The sequence below is a fragment of the Schistocerca piceifrons genome, chromosome 3, assembly GCF_021461385.2.
Source record: "Schistocerca piceifrons isolate TAMUIC-IGC-003096 chromosome 3, iqSchPice1.1, whole genome shotgun sequence".
Lineage (NCBI taxonomy): Eukaryota > Metazoa > Arthropoda > Insecta > Orthoptera > Acrididae > Schistocerca > Schistocerca piceifrons.
Genome location: NC_060140.1, coordinates 710,338,768 through 710,360,555, shown reverse-complemented (window position 1 = coordinate 710,360,555; position 21,788 = coordinate 710,338,768). Strand labels below are relative to the sequence as shown.

General features: G+C 44.5%; 1 protein-coding gene across 1 annotated transcript in view; it reads right to left on the bottom strand.

Annotated features, from left to right (window-relative positions):
• LOC124788983 (protein hairy-like) overlaps positions 1 to 20,492 on the bottom strand; it is a 120,350-nt gene extending 99,858 nt beyond the window's left edge. Inside the window, exons 1-2 of the mRNA XM_047256271.1 lie at positions 20,376 to 20,492; positions 5,800 to 5,895 (exon numbers count right to left, since the gene is read on the bottom strand). Of these exons, the coding sequence (XP_047112227.1) occupies positions 5,800 to 5,880 (81 nt within the window). The 5' untranslated portion in view covers positions 5,881 to 5,895; positions 20,376 to 20,492. The remainder of the gene's footprint in view (positions 1 to 5,799; positions 5,896 to 20,375) is intronic.
• Positions 20,493 to 21,788: the final 1,296 nt, after the last annotated feature.

Genomic DNA, 21,788 nt, shown 5'->3' with positions numbered 1-21,788 from the left:
CTTTAGGAATATGAATAAGTTCTCATAGCTCTTAAGATGTGCATTTTGAAGCCCATGTTTTACAGACTTTTTTGCTTCGAGCGGGCTTCCTTGTCACACACGAGAATATTGATCCTTCCTTATGGAACACCCTCTACAGATTTGTAAGGCAAATTTTCGACGAAAAGTTGCCACGTATTGCGTCTAAGGAATAGTACAGTGTCATACATCATCGGAGAGCTTGAAAAGTCGGCATTGTGACACCAAAAGGAAAGTTTACCCTCTTCCCATTTTAGGACAAATGGTCGAATTAGGAAATCTTCCTCCCAATCTCCCCATATTTTAGATCAGAAGTTGGCCTAAATTTGCCAAAAACGGTTATTACAACAAAAATGCATGATCTAGACAGTGCTTTGTTCATATACTCAACACTTGCGTTCATATTGAAGATAACAAAGCACGATTCTTTTAAAATATGGGCAGCACATGCTTGCGTGTGAAAATGAAACTTCGTAAATTCGGTTTTCAGTAAATAAAAATTAGACTAGAACACAGATTTAGTAGAGTCAATTAACGGAACACAACGCGAACAGGATGGACCAAAAGAGTAGCTGCCTACATTTGTGTGTCTTGCTTCGTAGGTACTACAATCTGTGAATCTAAGTGGACTGACATTTCTCTTGCTGGGCTTCCGTACGGGAGGCAGGAATTCAATGATGGAGAGAACTATTCCAGAGAACGCATTAGCACTTAAGCTGATTCGCAATTTTACCGCCGTATTATTCTTTTTTGGGTACGTGGTTCACGAAGGTAGGTTAAAATGACTCATCATCAACGAAATCATTGGAGACTAGTTTAAAGGCGAATAGGTGAATAAACAAGCGGTGAACTACTCAAGGAACCACATCGACACCTATCAGGGAAACACCGTAAGAGCAAGATCACCATGGCAGAACCGGGTCCGGCGTTGAACCCGTGCGCCGCGTAACTCAGTACCCTGCGAGGTAAACAAAGTGGACAAGAAGACACTTGCGGTATATCTAGAATCCGTAATAGAAAATTTATAGGTAGGTATGGCATCCCTCCAACTGTCTAACGAAATCTTTCGCCGCATTAGAAAGTTAGAGGCAACGCTGGCCTTATACGAGACGCGTCAGATGATTGCTGCCACCTGCCACTAACAGAGATGCCCACGGGCACACAGTGAGGATTGGGAATGTAATGAGTGTCAGGAAGAAAGACATCATCAGAAGCAGGTAGTCGAAACGAAGCCGTGCACAGAAATTAATGAGCTTCGGCTGCGCCACAGACGACGATAACTCCAAGATGGCGGCCAATACGCTGCCTTCCTCGTTACGGCACTAACGCAATGCTCCGGGGTCCGTAGATAATTAAAATTACCACTGGCTGTCCCACTTCTGCATTTATGCCCTGCCCCATGCTGGGAAGACATAAAAGATTCCGCTGCGGAGGCGCTGTTAGTTAGAGAAGGACGCATCGTTAATGCATGTCCTGTCACGCTGATTAGAGTTTCGGTGATTACTATTAACAAGGTGTCTGAATAATGCGAGCTACGTGCAATGTGCGCCCTGCTGAGGCATTCGTCGTTGCCCAAGGGGACACAGTGGTCGCGCGATGAGAATGAACAGCCGCAGCTTGCGAGTACCACTGAAACGTCCCTCTGCCTCCTCACTAATACAACTCAGGACTCATTTTTAACGCATAATTTTCTGCTAACAGCGGAACTGAAACAAATCGGTTATTATTTCAAGTCGAAGAACCAATGAGTTGCCATCTGACTGAGGATCAGCGAGACGTTGCTCAGATAGCGTGTACATATTTATTAACACTTTCGGTAATAGTCTGGAAGGCTAAACTTCCTAGCAGACTAAAACTGTCTGCCGAACTGGGATTAGAACCTGTCTCCATGCTTTCTGCAGTCAGCTCTCTTACCGAATGAGCTATGCACGCGCAGCTCACAGTTTACTTTTACTAGTTCCTCTCTCCTACGTCATAAACTTCCCAGACGTTCTCCTGACTTTGTTTCTGGAATTTGCGAGAATTCCCTCGATGGAGCAGCTCCGGTATGTAAAAAAGTGCCTGAAGCATATCTAATAAACATCTTTCTCTGAGTTCACAATGTGACCAAACGCAAAAACTCTCTGGTACCACCCCTAACGGTGCCAGTAAGAAAATGCTGAAATCGGCAAACGTGGCTAAAACTCAAATGATGAACTAGGTTAAAATTAGACTCAGTTGTTCAATGTAAATCGATGTGTGTTTCCATGTTCCTGGCAGTTTAAGTGCATTCCCGCTATCTACTTCAAATGTACGTGGCTCCAGGTGTATACAGTGTTGTCTGCACCTCGGAATTTGAGCCAGGTTTCGCCCGATTGTGGGGTACTGATCTAGAAATGACAGGAAAAACTTACATAATATTTTTCAAGGTGCATGACCGCGTCATGATGTAGCAGGAAAATTGGTTGCTCGGCAGTCTTCTTCAGTCTGGCTACGTTGTCTCAGCGAGAACTATTTTACTCATACCGAAACTAATCTTTGGTCCGGTTACAATGTTCAAAATAATTCTTGAAAAGTCACTGAAAATAGGGCATTTGAATTGAAAGTTAGCTGAAATTGTTCGTACGTTGGATACCATTTAGTACATCTGGATTTGAGTTTTAAAAGAAATTTAGACTAATCAAGTCTGGAAGAACGTGTAATTAAAATGCAACAATACTGCAATGAGTGGTACTGTGAATATTCCTCCAAAGTGGAATATGACAGAGAAACATTCCCAGTGGTCGATAGAGGAAGATTACAGAAACAATTGCTATTTAGTTTGAATGAATCTTGGTTTAAGTGCCACATTTACCCAGCTGATGGTACAACGATGATTTTGGATTCTGACAAGTAAAACATTGGTTCATCATACGTTAACTCATAAAATTATGGATTTTAGAAAAATATATATATTTCCATAAATACATTGCTGACTTCTCTAACATGGCAAAGATTATGTTAAAAGTTTTAAAACACGTGCCTTAAAGAGAAAATACTGGCACTTCGTAAGACGTGGACACCAGGTCCTGAATTTGGGATTTTGTATTTTAGGTATTTTCATATACAAGCTGGACCATTCGTCCAGACCCCAAGTTGAACCTCCAGTCTTTCTGTAACTGTTCCCTAATGAAACACACTTTTACATATTGTTCAAGATTCTAGTTATACATAGTTTGGGGTTAGCAGCCACCAATGTTAGCTGTCGAAACTGTCCGTGTCCAAAAATTTTAGTAATCACTGACAGGCGACAGGTTTTCCTCATTGCGTTACAGTGTCAGGTTCAAATGGCTCTGAGCACTATGAGACAACTTCTGACGTCATCAGTTCCCTAGAACTTAGAACTACTTAAACCTAACTAACCTAAGGACATCACATCCATGCCCGAAGCAGGATTCGAACCTGCGACCGTAGCGGCCGCGCAGTTCCAGACTGTAGCGCCTAGAACCGCTCGGCCACCCCGGCTGGCGATGAGAAGGTCACAAGTACGTACACGGACGATCTGCCAGAAGATCACTTATAGACTTAAGGGTTCTCAGGTGCAGGTCTGAAGATTGCAATATGGGCAACAAATATTATATCTGCTGCCACTATTTGCTAGGTTAAAAAGAAGAAAAGAAAAATTTGAAAAAAAATCCAACTTTTAGATCTGCCAAGAACTGCTGATGAAATAAATCTTTATTAACTACCAGCTTTGATCATAAAATGTTTGTTTATCTAATGGTTTTATTACAGTTTACTGCCGTATTTCTCCTGTAGTAGCGGAGCAACCCGTTAGTTTTGTGTGCTGTGCAGAACCTTCAAAAGTCACTAATTAGAACGTGACTTATGGAGGCTACGTGTAGTACATAAAATCGACGGTTACCCTGCTACCACAATGGATATGAAGGTGCGGTTATCAGTGCAAACAAAAATGCGACAGGGAACGGTAGTAAGAAGTAATCTGCCGTCAATACCAAAATGCAATATTCAGGCAAAAGAAAAATAAATGTAATAATAGCTTTGACCTTGTATTACATATTACTATTAATGGCAGGTGACACTGTACAAACTGATGTAGAGCAGTTTTTGTTTTATTTGATGCCACAGTAAGAACAGTGTCATAGAAGCTGCTTCACATAATTTTATGATACGTGTAGACTATCAGATAATCGAACTCGCAATTAATAATTATTTTTTTCGCCAGCGTATCTAGACGGTTTCCTAGAAATTTGGCATTTTAATATCTATGAGTTGTCGAGTACGACATTAAATCCCATAGTAAGATATTTTGGTTAATTGTTGAAACTTCGACAATTTGTCTTTATATAAGAATAAGACGAGAATGTACAGTATTAGGTAGGCTGATTAGGTAAGAAATGAGAAAGTTCTACGCGGAATCGGAGAGGAGAAGAACATGTCGAAAACATTGACAAAAAGAAGACAGAGGATGATAGTATGTGTGTTAGGTCATCAAAGAATAACTGGATGGTACCTGAGCGAACCGGATATGGTAAAAGCTGTGGGGGGAAGCAGTGACAGAAATGCATCCCAGAAATAATTGAGGAGTTCTAGGTGCAAGTGCTTCTCTGTAAGAGGTTGGCCCCGGAGAGGAATTGGTGGCCGGCCGCATTAAACCAAAAGAAGATTGAAGGCAAAAAGTACCAGTGTAAATAGCAATTTGTTCTCGTACTTCCAGTGGTGAAAGGTTTCCATTTCCAATCATCAGACCAAAATTAATTTAGTCAGACCGCGTAAGGAATCCGTCCGCCTCCGTAGTGAGTGACCAGCGTAGTTGGCTGCCATGTGGGGGACCAGGGTTCGACTCCCGGTACTGCCAAGGATTTTTCATTCATGGGAGGACTGGCACGGTATGCATTCAGTCTAGTGATACCAACAGAAGAGCTACTTGACGGGGTAGTAGCGGAACCGTGTGTTGACCACGTGTCCCTCCAAACCGCATCCGCTTGACGCAGAGGACTACACGGCAGCTGGTCGACATCCAGCGGGCCTTCATGGCCTGGCAGAGAGAGAGAGAGAGAGAGAGAGAGAGAGAGAGAGAGAGAGAGAGCGCTCGAAGCCGCTGTGTGCTACCAACCGGGTAGCAGTCAACAACAGTATGGAGCGTACGTAAATTAATTTTCATCTGTTACTGGTTATTATAACCGAAACCACTCACCACCAATAGTGATGAAAATAAATTGCGATTTACACTGGTACGTTCTGTTGTTAAACGCCACCGTGTTTTGCAACACGATGGCACGTTTACGCTACGGATTTCGAAATATGACATGACGAGAGCATTTTTAGGACCGAATTCTTATTCTCTTTCGCACTGAACACCTGGCAAGTAAGGAGCATTCGTGAATGCCGAAATGGAGACTGGTGACATTTCCGACCGTTTTTCTGATCGCACTTTGCCTCCCCTCCCACCTGCCAAATCACTTAAAATTCCTCGGTGAGCAGGTAGCGCCAAGTGATTGAATAAGGGCGAGGAATACTAACGTGAGAACACGGGCGCGCTGGCCGGGTCGCCACGTGATTGGCTGCACGTTATAATTAGAAGCCCTTCCCGGCCGTCGCTCTGCCGGCTCCCTATTAAACGCGCGGCACACCACACCTGTAATTTTCACCTGACACTTTACACGCCTAAATGACAGAGATGAGGGGGCGCCGTAATAGAGCCGCACGCACCCTCCATCACTACAAGGCAGTACGCGTATGTATTATAAATATCTATGCACACGCACACGTATGTACATATATAGAAGACATGATACTCACATCTTTCTTCATGGCGTCCAGGATGAGAGTCTTCAGCTCATTGAGGCAGTTGTTAATCCGGGCACGTCGCCGCTTCTCCATGATGGGCTTGTTGCTCTGCAACACAAGAGAGCGCCAAGTCAGAAGCTTTATACATAAACACGCATATACATACGCATGCCGCCGTGTAGTGTATCGATCGAATGGCGCGATAACGCGTCGATGGATCGATCGAGCTGGCGGCGGGTCGAAGCGCGTTCTTTCGCGCCGCCCGTAATGTGATTTGGGTGCCGGTACCACGGCACGCTCGCCCGCGGCGGAAGATGGGAACGGGTGAATTATTCATCGAGACGCCTACTAATTCAATATTTGTGACGACGCGCCGCCGTGTTTTTCCTGACGTGACCGACTGCCTCGATTCAGTGGTGTGGGAGAGATGAGGCCTGAACACGACTAGATGAGCGCTTCATCAAAGCCAGGCGACTCTCATACACCACCAGCCAATACAGTGGGCTACGTCGTGAGAATGTATGCATAAACACGCTAAGAGACGGAAGGTAGTGAAGGCAATGTAGAAGAGCAAATGAACGCAGCTGGAAAATGGCGGAAGGAAAAGGTAGAAAGAATCACTGTATAGATCAAGTGAGGGGAAAAGAGAGAATGGTTCAAATGGCTCTGAGCACTATGGGACTTGACTTCTGAGGTCATCAGTCCCCTAGAACTTAGAACTACATAAACCTAACTAACCTAAGGACATCACACACATCCATGCCCGAGGCAGGATTCGAACCTGCGACCGTAGCGGTCGCCCAGTTCCAGACTGTAGCGCCTAGAACCGCTCGGCCACCACGGCCGGCGAAAAGAGAGTAAATGGGAAGATATAAAAGAGAGTAAGTGAGGACATAATATCACTTCAGAGAAGGGCGGAATGACTGGCAGAGGCATAGTGGGAGACTACAATAAGGAAGAAGCAAGGAGGAGAGAGAGAGGACAGAATAAGAAAACTTGGGACAAATATCGTCATTAATTCCTTATGCTATTTCTTACATGACACAAACAGCACAGGCTGTTGCAAGAGTTGTAGAAGTGAATGACAGTAGTGTCACCCTTCTTTTCAACGGATGAGTTCCTGATGCTCCGGAAACTGCCGCTCGTACTCGAATGCTTAACCCAGTCGAACGCTTAACCCCTGCAATTAACCAGAACGCAACCCGCTCGTCATATCACTGCTCGCGTACGACACGCCAAGTGGAGACCAATTTCACAATATTTTTCTTTGTGGACCTTTACGCTAATCGATATTTTCACTGTAAAAGGCTACACACTGGATTCCATTAGGAAATTGTAGCCGATTGGTACTGGGGAGGCAGCAATTTAAATTAATGTTCACTAGATTGTAGCTAACTATCTTATACTGACGAAAACGGAACGAAGGCACTGAAACTATCCAACAGGAGAATTATTTCCAAGCTCCGGTTAAGGTGATTCATAAGCCTCGACGAAATCTCAAATCATTTTCTGTTACTTTATGCATTAATTGCAACTTTAGACAACGACTGCGTTAAGTAAATTCACGGAAACTATCTATTGTTTTCATCCAGGATTGTGGGAAACCTACAAATATACTTTAAGAGCATAATGAAATGCAGTTCGAAGTATACAGCATTTATTTACTTCTTATGGCTGCAGCAGAAAAGCCTGTAAGGCCTCTGTATAATATGCTTGTTTAATGAATCCTTTAAAGCAAGCCTGATGTGGTCAGTGTATATTATTTGGTCTCAAGACCACGTTAGGCCTGCGTTCCCGCAACAGATGCGGTTAGCTATCATGAAAGTGATCAACCAGATTCTGGTCTAGGTCAAAGTTATAAGCATAAAATGGACTTGGTACGTGCACTGTAACACACTCCTCCGGATTTCACTACAAGGCAGTCATGTTCTGTCAATAAATTCCCTTGATGTATCAATCACGTATCGGATTGATACAATAAATCTAAACCTACATGACGACTTCATAAAATTGTTACTTCGTTTAGAAAATGTAAGTGAGAGTTCTTATACTACTACTTCGCGCTACTGATAGTCAACATCGACTCCTACAGGAAATATCTTTCTCATAGAGCACAGAAGCAGTACTGCTGACTGCATGGATTGTAGAGGAATAAAGACACAGACCTATGAAGAATCAGAATACCCGCCTAATTAACGGCGCAAATAAAGAATTCGTTAGCTGAAATAATGTGTACATTTATTAATTAATTCTTCGTGAAATTATCAAATCGTTTTAAAAAACACTAAACAAGACAATTTTTTTGTTTCCGACTTCGTGGAAAAGTTGTCGACTTTGGTTTCTTGGGAGAATTTCAGGAGAGGGTGGTTCACCTGTGAAGGAGACCACATGTAAGTGACTGTGGTGCTACCTATTCTTGAATACTGCTTGAGTGTTTGGGATCCGTACTAGGTCGGACTGAAGGAAGGCATCGAAACAATTGAGCGAGCTGCTAGATTTGTTACCGGTAGCTTCGAACAACACCTAAGCGTTACGGAGATGGTTCCGGAACTCAAACGGGAATCTCGGAGAAAAAGCGACGATCTTTTCGAAAAACAGTGTTGAGAAAATTTGGAGCTGTCTGCCGAACGATTCTACTGCCGCCAACATACAATGCGCGAAAGTACCACGAAGATAAGTTCAGAGAAATTAGGGCTCACACGGAGGCGTACAGACAGTCTTTCTTTCCTCGCTCTATTTGCGAGTAGAAAAAGAAAGGAAATGACAAGTATTGGTACAAGGATACCCTCCACTACGCACCGTACGGTGCCTTCCGGAGTATCTACGTAGATGTAGACGTAGATTTAGAGGTTTCAGATATTACCTCTGTTTCCATCATGAGAAATTAGCATTAAGTTTGCTGTATGCATCGATATGTACGTGACGATCGATACTCCTCTACGAAACTTCGAGAAAGGAAACTGAACACCGTAACCTGATACAAAGAATCTAAATCTTGTTCGGAAGATCCAGTGTTGTCAATCTTATATATGATGATTGTGTTTTATGCATCAGTTACGAAGATCAGTTCGCGTTTTTTGACGGTAGGTAGACATAAAGACGGTGACAAACATCCTGTGCCTAATGATTTAAGACGATCGAAGCTGATACTAATTAACAGGTTTGTCAAAGCTGCTGATGCAGTTACCATACAAGTCTCGATAAGTGCGACGGGCTATTAATACAACGATAAATGTAAAATACCTGCACGATGAATAAATACCCGTGTAATTTAAACATCTCCGCGCGAACTCGATAACAAAGATATACAGACTGTATTAAGCGACGGCAAAGAGATAATTGTTACATGTTGGACACTGGAAGAGAGATGTTCTATGTCGGATTGAGAGGAGATTGTTCGAAGCCGCCATTAAGGCAGTAATCCTTGTTTTATGGTACTGAAGAAAATAAATACGTATAAAAGCACAAAAGGAGTATCAGGTGTGTAGAGTTCATAACCCTTAATCATTTCAAAAGAAATATTCAGTGATTATAAAGATGCAAGTCGTTCGGAAGTGTTGTGTGGTTTGACGGTGCGGACCTGCAGTTTTGCACGTTTTTTTGGGATTCGCCGAGAATATTTCTCCGAAGACCTAAATAATTTCACGAACTTAAGTTCGACGCCACATTCCATACCCACGACAGAGCATAGCACTTGGCTGTACCGATCGATTTCCGTAGAGCGATAAATTATCCTTAGCGATTTCAGGTGGAGAAGTTCCAGTAAGGATACTCGACGAGATCTGCCGCTGCGAATGCATATGCTGATATCGCGTTCTTTAACTTACGGAGAACAGTAAGCAATATAGACTTCATAACCACCGCAAATATAACTAAAAGAACTGAAAAGGAGCAAACAGTAAAAAGGAATCAGTAACCAAACCATAGATAAAAAATAAATTAATAATAATACGCAATCACAGTAATAAAACGCTCATTAAATAATAGAGAGTATAAAAATAAGAACTTTAAACAACTCTGAAACATAGTGTACTCGTTAGGTAAACGAATCTTGACGACAAACTAGGTAAAAACAGCTGTGAAGTCAAGACACTCCGCCTGCTTAGATCCATTCATAAATAAAGCCATGTGGTTGTGGTACTGATTTGAAATTTAATTCAAACCCGAATTAGAAAAATCTGTAGGTGTGCTGCCTCTACCCTGCCGTGTTAAGTGCAAAATTACTCTGAGCGGTTTCAGTAGCCAAATTAGTAGTCGGCTCCAACTCTGGCTACTGATATTTCTGCCACGGCTCCCAAAGGGCCTCCTTTGGTAGGGACTATTTGTAAGAATAGTTTTGTGACTCCCGTTCTGCGGTTGGTCACGCAGTGCCACTGGAGTCCTTAAGAGGACCCCAGCAAAGGGTTCGAAACGTCGAGTATTCTAGAAATATTGAAGAGGAATAAATGTGATTTTTTGCCTCAAAGACGACAAAGATATCGCCAGTTGTACTTTACCCGCATGGCGAGATGTGACTCGCGGTCGGCAGAATAGGGCCAGCGGTGCCGTGGCACTGTAAGTCGATCTCTGTTTATCGCGGCAGTCATCACAGCCGGGCAACGGCACAGCGGAAACTAAGGCGAGGCAGAGGCAGGCGCTGCAGAGGGGACCAGCGGCTGCACGAGTGCGCGACACGGGCGTGAACTGGCGTCGGTTTATCGCTGCCGATAGAGCGCGGGTCACGGAAGGAGGCGAAAAAACCGCCTCGGTCGCGTCGCTAGGCGAGCCGACCACGCCTTCCGGCGCGTGAGCCCGCCGGGGGTTATCCAGAGGGTCGCGGGCCGAATCCCGTCCCTGACCTCTTTCACCCGATACGCCCGAGGAACAAACGCCGGATGTTACTGCAGGTCTGGCGATTACGCTTATCGACACACTGCACGCTCATTTCCTCCTGGAACATCTGCTCGTCTAGGAACGATCGCATCAGCGCACACTCACACAGCACTCAGGCGCGTGCCAAACGGCGTAGTAATCACGAGGCTACGCATTCACGCAGTTATGCGAAATTGCGGCGTTGTTCGACGCACAAAACCGACGATCCCGCTCTATTGGCGTATTCTGCCAATCTGAAAAAAAAAATCGCTGCAATAAGACATTCCTTGTAACCCTGTGGCTGATGATTTGGATGACACAAAAGCACAACGCAGGGAACGACCAAAATTTGGTGTATACGTGACTCATTATTTGAGTAAAACTACCTCTTTCTACCCTGGACAGAACGATTGCACGGGTTTGGTTTTCAGTTTCACGCTGCTAAACTACATTATTCTTTTTGCATCACACTGAACTACAACGATTGTTCAAGTTCCCGGATTCCGTTTAGAAAACGTTTTGTTTAATATTGTGACCACCTGAACGCTACACATCATTTCAAACTTCAGCCGAAGACAAAACCATAAATCCCTGAGGTAAATACGCTTTCCAACGTTTCGTTAGTTTAAACTATTCCTGCATTATTTTAGAGTGAGAAAGTTCCATTTAACGCATATAAGGTGTCTAAGCAAACGCATGATGTGCTAGTTGGGCTTTACACATGTTCGTATTTTGAAACAAACTGTCACCATGAGAATTTTTCCCGCCCGCTGTCACCTTTCGTGACCGGAGCCGCTATTTCTGAGTCAAGTAGCTCCTCTATTGCCTTCACGATGGCTGAGCGCACCCCGCCTGCCAAAAGCGCTCGGCAGATCCGGACGGTCTCCCATCCAAATACTAGCCGAGGCCGGCAGCGCTTAACTTCGGTGATCTGACGGGAACCAGTCATTGCGGCAAGGCCGTTGGCAGCATAGTAACTTGGTCGATTTTATGCCTTAGTCCCTCCCCCGTTTCAAAACAGGCCACGTAAATTGTTCCCCTGGTTATAGAATGTCAAAAGCACGCCAAAGGCATTATTTTAAGTCGGTGTAAGGGAGAAACACTACCGACGATGTTGGCTATAAATCGAAAGGTAACTCAATATAAAAAAGAACACTGTATAAAATCAGTAAAAAAGTTTAATTTTATACACAAAGAAGATAAAAGAGACCCTGTTAGCGCAAAAAAATAAATTGCAACTATTCAAACTGGGCAATCTTAGCTACATGTAGGTGTAAAGTATTTCTCATCAATACAATTATGATGCTGATCGTGCTGAACCGTTTGACTACATGAATAAAATACATAAACTCGTTAAACTGGAGCTATTAAGCAGGCCAGATTTGGATACTGCACGCTACTCTCGCGTTCTTAGTACAATGTTAAGGAAATAAACTCATTTTCTGGGGTAGTGGCCACTTTCTGTACAAATGTAGTCAATAGCTGGAAGAAAAAAGAAATAGACACGTTTATTCGCACTATGCAGTTTGTAAGCGAAAATATCATGTTTCTATTATAAATCCTAACACTAGCGCTGTGATATACAACGCCTTTGGCGTGCTTTTGACATTCTATAACCAGGGGAACAATTTACGTGGCCTGTTTTGAAACGGGGGAGGGACTAAGGCATAAAATCGACCAAGTTACTATGCTGCCAACGGCCTTGCCGCAATGACTGGTTCCCGTCAGATCACCGAAGTTAAGCGCTGCCGGCCTCGGCTAGTATTTGGATGGGAGACCGTCCGGATCTGCCGAGCGCTTTTGGCAGGCGGGGTGCGCTCAGCCATCGTGAAGGCAATAGAGGAGCTACTTGACTCAGAAATAGCGGCTCCGGTCACGAAAGGTGACAGCAGGCGGGAAAAATTCTCATGGTGACAGTTTGTTTCAAAAGTCTCTAGCATGGTTTGCATCGCAACTAAAACTCCGTTTTGTTACGCCATGCATGTTCCGACAACAGTGACTCCAATGTCTTGCTGACAAAGTCACTACATCACTTACTCGGATATGAGCTAACGTACATATCTTTGTATAGCCACCCACCCACACATTTAGAATTCAAAGCACTATCGGTTGCTAATGGAAAGATAGTAACGTTGCCAAAAGATAACAAAACAAGAAATCATTTTCTGGCAACTTAAATTTGCTATGATCGGAGGATAGACACTGAGATGAAAATGTCGTGATCACAGTAGCTTTACCGTGGATGCATCATCTACTTCACTAGAAGTTAACTACATGGCATATTTTTCTAGACGTGATATATGCACAAAAATAGTGCTCAGTTATGTAAGAAGAATTTTACGGAAGGTATCTGGATTAACACGCAGTATTAGTGGTCCTGTAAACACATCAGTAAAAAAAATTATTTGCACTGGCAATAACTGCAAATTTTGAATGCAGATCAAAAATGCACTGTGGAATCATTTCGTGATAAATGTAAATTCAATCTAAAAGGAGTGAGCTGTGAACATCACATCATGGCTGTTATGACAGGTAAATAGCCGGGATCTAGAAGGTTTGATGCTAACGCCAAAGTGCATCAATCATTGCCCGCTGTCACCCATCAGAAACGTATCAGCCAAGTTCGTCGATTGTCAGCGGTAGCGCCACAGCCTGCCAATTATCGCTGCCTCTACTCCGCTCGTTACGACAAAGGAACGGTGAAACTGCATTTCACTAAATGGCCACAACTTTGCAGTCAAATGAAATAAAAGACACGTCCTAAAATCTCTCCCTGACGTTCTGTTAAAACCACCTTTATGTGCTGTTAGCAAAAATGAAACGATGGACGTGAGATTCATATTGAATTTTAGCAATACATAACAATGAAAACTAGCAATACGGTATTTTATCTACGTGCCTGCCCGCCAGTAAACGAGAAGGTGATTTAGCTTATACAATGGCCATATCGCCAGAGTTGTAGTGATAGGTATTTAGATCGCAGCTTCTAGATCTTCAGTCTAGCTTTTCCCGTGTTGAACTAAATAGTAACTAAATACGTACAGATATATACAGTACTCCCGAAATATGTAAAAGCATATGCCCAGAGCTAAGTTTGTCTGTTGCCAAATCAACAAAACTTGCCGCGGCTCCCGCTCAGATTCTGAGGCGCTAACGATACCACACGGCTATCCCAAGCGCACGATCTGTTCAAACGGCCGCGTTTCCCACGAGCAGAGTTGCTGTAAGAAGGCGACAGGTGTCGCTAGTGGCTGGGTCGAGCAGAGGTCCATTCCCGTTGGGGCTACTTGCTTCCATATAAAATACATATATTTTTCTTTATTTTTTCGATTGTAGTTCAAGAAATGCACAAAATACGACTAGAACAAGTGGTCCTGTGATCATAAAATCCCAACACCTTGCCTTGCGTACAGTACCATCTATTGGGCATACACTTTCCCAGAGCGACGGGAGCTATACTACACCGTAAGGTAAACAGACTCCTGTATAGTGGAGATAGGGAGAATGATGCTAAACAAAAGAAGAAAGAAAGGATTGAGATTTCACGCATCAATATGTAAATAGAGAATTACGTTTCACTACGAGGGAAGCAAGTCACCTAATCGGTATAGACGGCACTCTTTGTGTTCACCTTCCTCCTGCATAATCCAGTAACATCACATTCATCGGCGAACAATACACCTTCGTGACCTCATTCCATACAAGATAGATTTTTCAAAAACAGAATCAAGCATCGTTACACGGCGTCGTTACGTTCGCTATATCTCAAGTACAATTATATCTTCAACCTCAGAAGTTAAATAATAAGATGGTAAGCGTCGTGCCGGCTGGTTGGCCGAGCGGTTCTAGGCGCTACAGTCTGGAACCGCGCGACCACTACGGCCGCAGGTTCGAATCCTGCCTCGGGCATGGATGTGTGTGATGTCCTTAAGTTAATTAGGGTTAAGTAGTTCTAAGTTCTAGGGGACTGATGACCTCAGCAGTTAAGTCCCATAGTGCTCAGAGCCATTTGAACCATTTGAGCCTTTAAAATTTTTCCCTCAGATGTACCAATCTAAATAATCCGAAATCCCTTCAACGTTTCTGCGTCTACATACGGTATATACTCTTCGACTCACTGTAAAACTAGTTGTTATTTCGTACCGAACATCTGGTTCCCTACATCTCTTTTCGCTCATGGAGCGTGGAAAAAATGGATTCATGTACACCTTTATTTGAGATGTGAAACCAATTTTATCTCAAAAATCTCTAGTCGAAAGAACATTTATAAATTCCGCCCTGAAGCTAGAAATTTTAATTTTCTAGGATTACCGCCTGCTTGTCATTTGGGAATTTCCATACTTTGCGGTACCTGTCCGCAGAAGATATTGACAGAAATTAGATTTTTTTTACCAATTGGTAAAAATATGTCACTCGTTGGAAGTAAATGTTGTATGACGAAAGTTTTATGATGATTATTGTGAGGCTCCATATTTTCACGGCGTATTACATGACCCATAAAAATTCCTGAAAGTCAATCGTTAGTACACATCAGCGGCCAATGTTTCGGCTGTGAAACGTTCAGCCGTCTTCGGAGAGAACCTGAAACATAAAGCTGAAGCACTCCCGTCTACCTTATTTACCGGTATGCGTATGATACCATAATAAACCACACGGGCAGCAGAATCTGTAAAACAGCTTCACCCAGTGATGACGGTAGCACATATCTCTGTTGCCCATGCGGAGTTTCTTCCATAATTGTTTGCCACGTTCTCGTACGCCCTATCGGTGTGTATAAGGTGAACGCGAGCGCTTTACAGCCAGGCTTCAGGCTCGAAACATTTGCCGCTTACAAAGTTGCAAATTTTCACAATCTGTTATTAGCGTCCGTTAAAATGAGGCAACGTGACAATCTTCTCTCCTTGACAATACGCCGGATGGGGGCTCACGCGGACAGCGTAATTTCTGCCGCCGTTCTTCGACACCTCGCAACGCAATTATGCGGCCACGTAGCGGTCTGCGGCGAGGTTTTCGCGCCGGCTAACTAACGCTCTCATTAAAGCGCGGCGGCTCCGCCAGTTCGCTGGCGACGTGTTTACGTGGCGCGCCCAGCACGTCTCGCCAGCAACGGCGATTAGTGCGACTCCTCTAACACCCGCTAAGCGGCATTTCTCGGCGGCGGACAGGGGCCGTTTCCCCTGCACTGCTCATTATGCGGTTCACAACTCTCAGGTAATCGGTGAAGATCCGCACGATCGTACAATTGCCGGGCAGACACGAAACTCTACAACACAGAAATGAAATGGAATCGTCGTGCAGCGTTGATGGCCGGGAGGCCTCAACCGTGGAAGTTCGGCCGCCGAGTTGCAAGTCTTATTTCAGGTGACGACACATTTTGGCGACTTGTGCGTCGGTTATGATGAGGACAACACAACACCCAGTACAAGAGCGTTGAGAATCTCCAACCCGGCTGGGAATCGAACGCGGGCGCGCTGCATAGTAGGCAAACACGTTACCACTCAGCTAAGCACGCGGACTTGCAACTCCGAAGACATCGGGGTGAGATCCACTAATCCCCGCACTCTAAATCCGCAACTCGCCATCTTTGTGCGTACCTACATTTGGGCAGACGAGTCCTCTGCGCTTTGGGGACCGACAGTTGCGTGCAAGAGTTTTCATACACAACTCTTTTTGTTTGAAACTTCCCACCTAAATATTTACACTTTTGTGGGTAATATACTTTGAGAAGAGTATCAAACAGACGTTCGGCTAACAGTGTCGGCTCAGGTCACTTGCCAAAAATTGACAATAAAACCAAAGAAAGACAAGACATGAAACGCATTCGCAGTTGCGAATATAAACCGCCTCCATCTGCATAATGGAATGACGATGAAAATTTGTGCCGAACCGCGACTAGACCTCGGATTTCCCACTTCACACGAGCGGTCGATTTACCATGAAGCTCTCCGAACACGAATCACGACCAGACCCGAACTTCCATACATCATCGTCCACGTGTCATATCTGTATTCATACATCCCTTTAACGGCATATTATTTTTAAGTCACAGGCCCGACACCGGTTGATAAATACGAAATTGCAGTGCCTGTGTTGTGAAGTAGCGCGATGCAATCTTCAAAAAAATTGTTCAAATGGCTCTGAGCACTATGGGACTTAACTGCTGAGGTCATCAGTCCGCTAGAACTTAGAACTACTTAAACCTAACTAACCTAAGGACATCACACACATCCATGCCCGAAGCAGGATTCGGACCTGCTACCGTAGCGGTCGCGCGGTTCCAGACTGTACCGCCTAGAACAGCTCGGCCACCCCGGCCGGCTTTCAGGTTACTGATCGCCACCCAGACCTTCCCGTCGAATTTGATAGGGTAGTCTCCCAGTGATTGAATAAGGGTACATTCACCACCGATTCCAAAAGGAATCAATATGAAGATCGTAACATACTAAAAACCTAAGCAGAAGTAACAATAATAAAACAGCAAAATCAAATAACGTTCCCAGAGAACTGTTAGCTTCAAACGAGGTGTTAAGCACCCAGTTAAAATGCTATCTGCGTCTAGCCAACCGGGAGGGTTACGAGACACTTGTTGCTGTGCCTTGCAACCCGCGTCGTGCGAGACCACCAGATAGGGGGAGTTACACGCACGACCAACATCCGCTCTAGTATGCAAAAATTCTCATTTTAATGGCTGCTGAATATGTTTCAGATTGCCGATATGGGCGGCACTGGTACCTTCAGAATCCATAATTATGAGACAGTAATACCAGGACAGAGTAGCTTGGAGAGCTGCAGTAAACCAGTCTTCAGACTGAAGACCACAACAATACCTGTATTGGCTGACGAAGGTGAATATGGAACTTATACGATTAATCATTTACGACGCCTTTCAGCATAACGTAAACGCGGCACAAAATAATGAAAACTATAGTGCACATAAGGCTTTTTTCGGTTTTACATATTCCAATGGGAATATTCCCATGTCTAAATACAAAGGAACGAGATCCTAAACAAGTCTGCTAGTGCGACTATAAACTTGGTAAATAGCCTACAAGCATTCAGAAAATCAGGCACATTGGTTGTAACGCAAAGGTACCAGTTGAAAACGACCATAGAACAGTCTCAAGCAGTTATATCTCTTTTTCTTTTATCTATTAGAAAGGTTTGGTGACAGTCTTTGGCTGTATAACTTATGGGTCTGCTTATAAAATATCTTTCTACTGCCTGTCACGATTTTCCTTTTATTTTCATGCACGGCGCGTTTCAGGAAATGAATTCCATTGCCCTGTTTTCGTGTATTACGATATTAATGCGTGCTGTAGTTAACATATCGAAAATATCACGCATAAATTGCATAATATACGAATAAAACACTTGAAAATCGAAATCGTTTCCGCAGAAGCGTCCTGCGTCAAATAAATAAAAAAGCAGATCGTTACTGGCAGCAAAGTAGTTACTTTGTAAACAAACCTCCGAGTTACATCTGTGACTTTTGAATGAGGGCTCTTATAGTCGGCAAGCGTGTTTCATTGTCTCTGAATAGTTGTCTTTAGTCAAGCTGCTGTGAACCAGACTCCAACGAGAAGAGTAGCGATCCAAAGTAGTGATTATGAATCCGCGTAACACAACGTCGCTTCTAAAAATTATCAAAAATTTCCGAAGAACATACTCACAGGCAGCATTCTATCAATATGTGAAAGTGATTTTTAAATATGACCGTCACTACTTCGCAGATCCATAAAATAGAAAAAGTTCAACTTGGAGTTGTTCCCGCGGTACAAAAAAATAGAAAGGAACTGAAAAACGTAGCAATATATTACCACCAAAAATTTACATATATCTTCTCTAGACTATAGCCAGAAATATGAAATTGACGCAACTTACGACATTTTTGTACGTGCTGATTCGATAGGACTACATCGATCAAAACTAATTTGTACGGTGATCAAAACGTACACCACGGTAGTACGCGGTGCTGTGCGGCAGAAATATCTCCTCACTTCCTAACCAAAAGTGAAGTTTCGTCATTAGAGAGAGAGAGAGAGAGAGAGAGAGATTTGAGATCGAATGCTAGTCGATTAACACGTACTAAATAATATATTGCAGCACACTTTAGGAACTGTATAATCCAACGGAACACCTGTACGGGTTGTTTCATGATACTTGCCCTAGCATGTGGGATCCGTCGTATGGTTGATCTGTAAGCAATGTATCACATTGACGTCCTTGTTGGCTGTAGCTAAAATGTGAACTAGGAAACACTCTAGGAACGTCTTTCAGTATCTCTGAGAAAACTATCGCCAATAACGGTAGTTTACGGAGCAAAAACATAGGAACTACTAACATCCTACACGGAGGCGCATGAAGTATACGTTGCTTCCACGCTCCGTTAGTGAATTGAACTAAAAAACTACAACAAAATAAAAACCAGCACTACAAACTTCATTCGCTCAGTATTTACTCAGAAAGAAGAGAGGATAAAGGACGTTGCTATCTTCATTATAAGAGGCTACACGGACATCCTCGATAACTAAACTGTGTACAACGGGCGTAGTATTTTCCGTGTTGTATTTAAAATTTTGAAGAGGAGTACATCTCATAATTCTGATTCTACTAAACTTAGCTGTGAAGGATAATTTTTAACTGCGATGAGCAGCATTACAGCATAGCGATACGGTATAGTTACCAAAAGCCGATTACATCCTAAGACACTATCAGCTCGCGTATGTATAAATACACAAATGAGACACACACGCATCATCCCGTACACCTGAGCGTAAAAAACAGTGCCAGACGCTCTGTGATGTCAAGCTTACTGTGCCACCCACTGTCTCGCGACTATGAAGTAGAATCAATGTCCTTTATGCGTTGGACATATCCGACTGTGGCTCTCTGAGCACGTGAGAATGTATTCTTGGATGTGACAGGAAAGTCACCTTCCAATCAGTTTTCATTCACGTGCGACATAAAAACATTACGATTTTATAAAGTAAAAGTGGCGGACTTCCTGAAACTGCACTCTTTATTAATGTTCATGATACATACAACATACGCGTTCGAATTCGGAATAAACATTGCATCATCAAATGTGTCTATAAGGTAAATCACATTTGCTCGGTTTGGGTGATAATGCTTCACTGTCAGTTAGGGTTTCGTATGAGTTGTAAAATATAAGAAAAAGGCAGTGTTCTAACTTTATGCGATTTTTCTACGTGGTGAAGTGGAAAGGCAGGGTACCACTGTTATATGCATGGACGTATTTTACTAAATCCCTGCAGATATGATCCATGTCATATGTATCTGCTGATGGATGTGTATTCCGAAATCGATAATGTTTATTGTCTGAATAATCAGTATCGAGAAAGATCAACCTGAGCAAGTCACACAGTAAAATTTCATTGCAGGAGCGTTCCTTCGACATGTCATCGTCACCAACGACTGGGAGATTAAAAAACAAAGTAAGACTTCCGTAGCCGTTGTCATTGATTATAAAATAGTCTAGATTGTCAGGCGTCGTCACGTTCATGATTAATTTCTTCTTACACAAACGACATTCCGATCTGTCTGCTGCAGTCTTCTGATGTCCCCGGTGTTCGGTTAACCGGAAGCAGCAGAAGATCCCGATGACGTTCGAACCAGACGGGTCGAAACGACGATCGTGTAAGAAGAAACTAAAGAGCCCGGAAGATGCTAGCTACTGAGCTTCTAGATAAATGACTATCGCTCACAGCGAGACTCACCCGTCGCGTTTCGCTGGCACTGCGCCGCTGCACGGCTATCGGTCCGCCGCCGCCATCGGGCGCCGGGGACGTGGAGGCTGCGGCTGCGGCGGCGGCGGCCGCAGAGCCCGGCGGGGGCGTGGGGGCGGGCGTCACGACGCACGGCGCCGGCCCCGGCCCTGCAGTCGGCCCTCCGGTCACCATCACTGCGCTGCCATGCAACAACACCTCCACTGCCGCACGCACTCCGCGCTTCCTCGCTCAGCCGGTCACCCGCACTCGCGGGTGGGAAAGCACGCCGCGGAAGTGAACTGTCCTTCGCAAAACGGTAGCAACGGCGGTGGTCAGAACACACGCACACAAAAAAAATTCCCCTGTTTGTGGTTTTGTCACGGTCGCGAGCAGCAGTAATCGCCTCGCTCCGTTCCACCCGTGCGGTTTATCGGTGCGCGTAACAAGTGGTTGCCACGGCAGCTGCGTGTCGTTCGTCTTTTTGCCGCTCGGCGCGTCTTCGACCGCGTCAAGTTTACGCAGGCGCTGTACGGTCCTCAACTGTCTGCGGCGCACGAGCTTCGGTCGTGGACTGAAGAAAAAGTGGCGGCGCTGCGGCCTGCCACGCTCCCGGCCCCCCACTACCGGCGGCGGCGGCTGCCCCCTACACGGGCAGAGGCGCGCGCGCCCGGGCGCTTCCCCCACCACCGCGCGTGCCTGGGGCACCGCGGCGGCAGGCCCGTCCACAGAGGCGCGCGAGCGCAGCTCTGTGGGAATGAATACCTGCCGCCCGGCTACCTGCGCCGCCCGGCATTCCACAGCCCTACCAACTTCCAACTGACCGCGGCGGAACCCACACACTACCGTACCAAAAGCTTCACTACACCCACAAAGACAGTTCACCGTCTACGTGTAACTCGTCATCGAGCTGTGCTCGCGCACAGCGGGAGAATTCTCTTGCTCTGATAAACCATTAGATCGCTCCCCAATCTAGCGACATGTTGATCAATCTCATAGAGGAAAAGCTTCACACAAACAGTACCTGAGCTTATGCAATGTCCTCAGAGAAAGCTTACTTTTTGTTGATTCTTACAGAGAAGATAATGGCGACCAGACACTTTTCATAACGCCGTTTACTTACATAAATAGTGCCTTTACCAGTTTCGATCCGACAGGTTCATCATCAGGGAGCTTGTTCACGTTAAGATACATTTTGATCGTAGTTTCTATTAGTTTCCACTATTTATTCGTCCGTATGATGAAAATTCCTTGGAGGGGTGGTGGCCTATAACCAAAACAAGATGTGGGAAACTGTCTGCTTAGCTCAGTATGAGATTTTCACTCTGCAGTGGAGTGTGCGCTTATATGAAACTTCCTGGCAGATTAAAACTGTGCGCCCGACCGCGACTCGAACTCGGGACCTTTGCCTTTCACGGGCAAGTG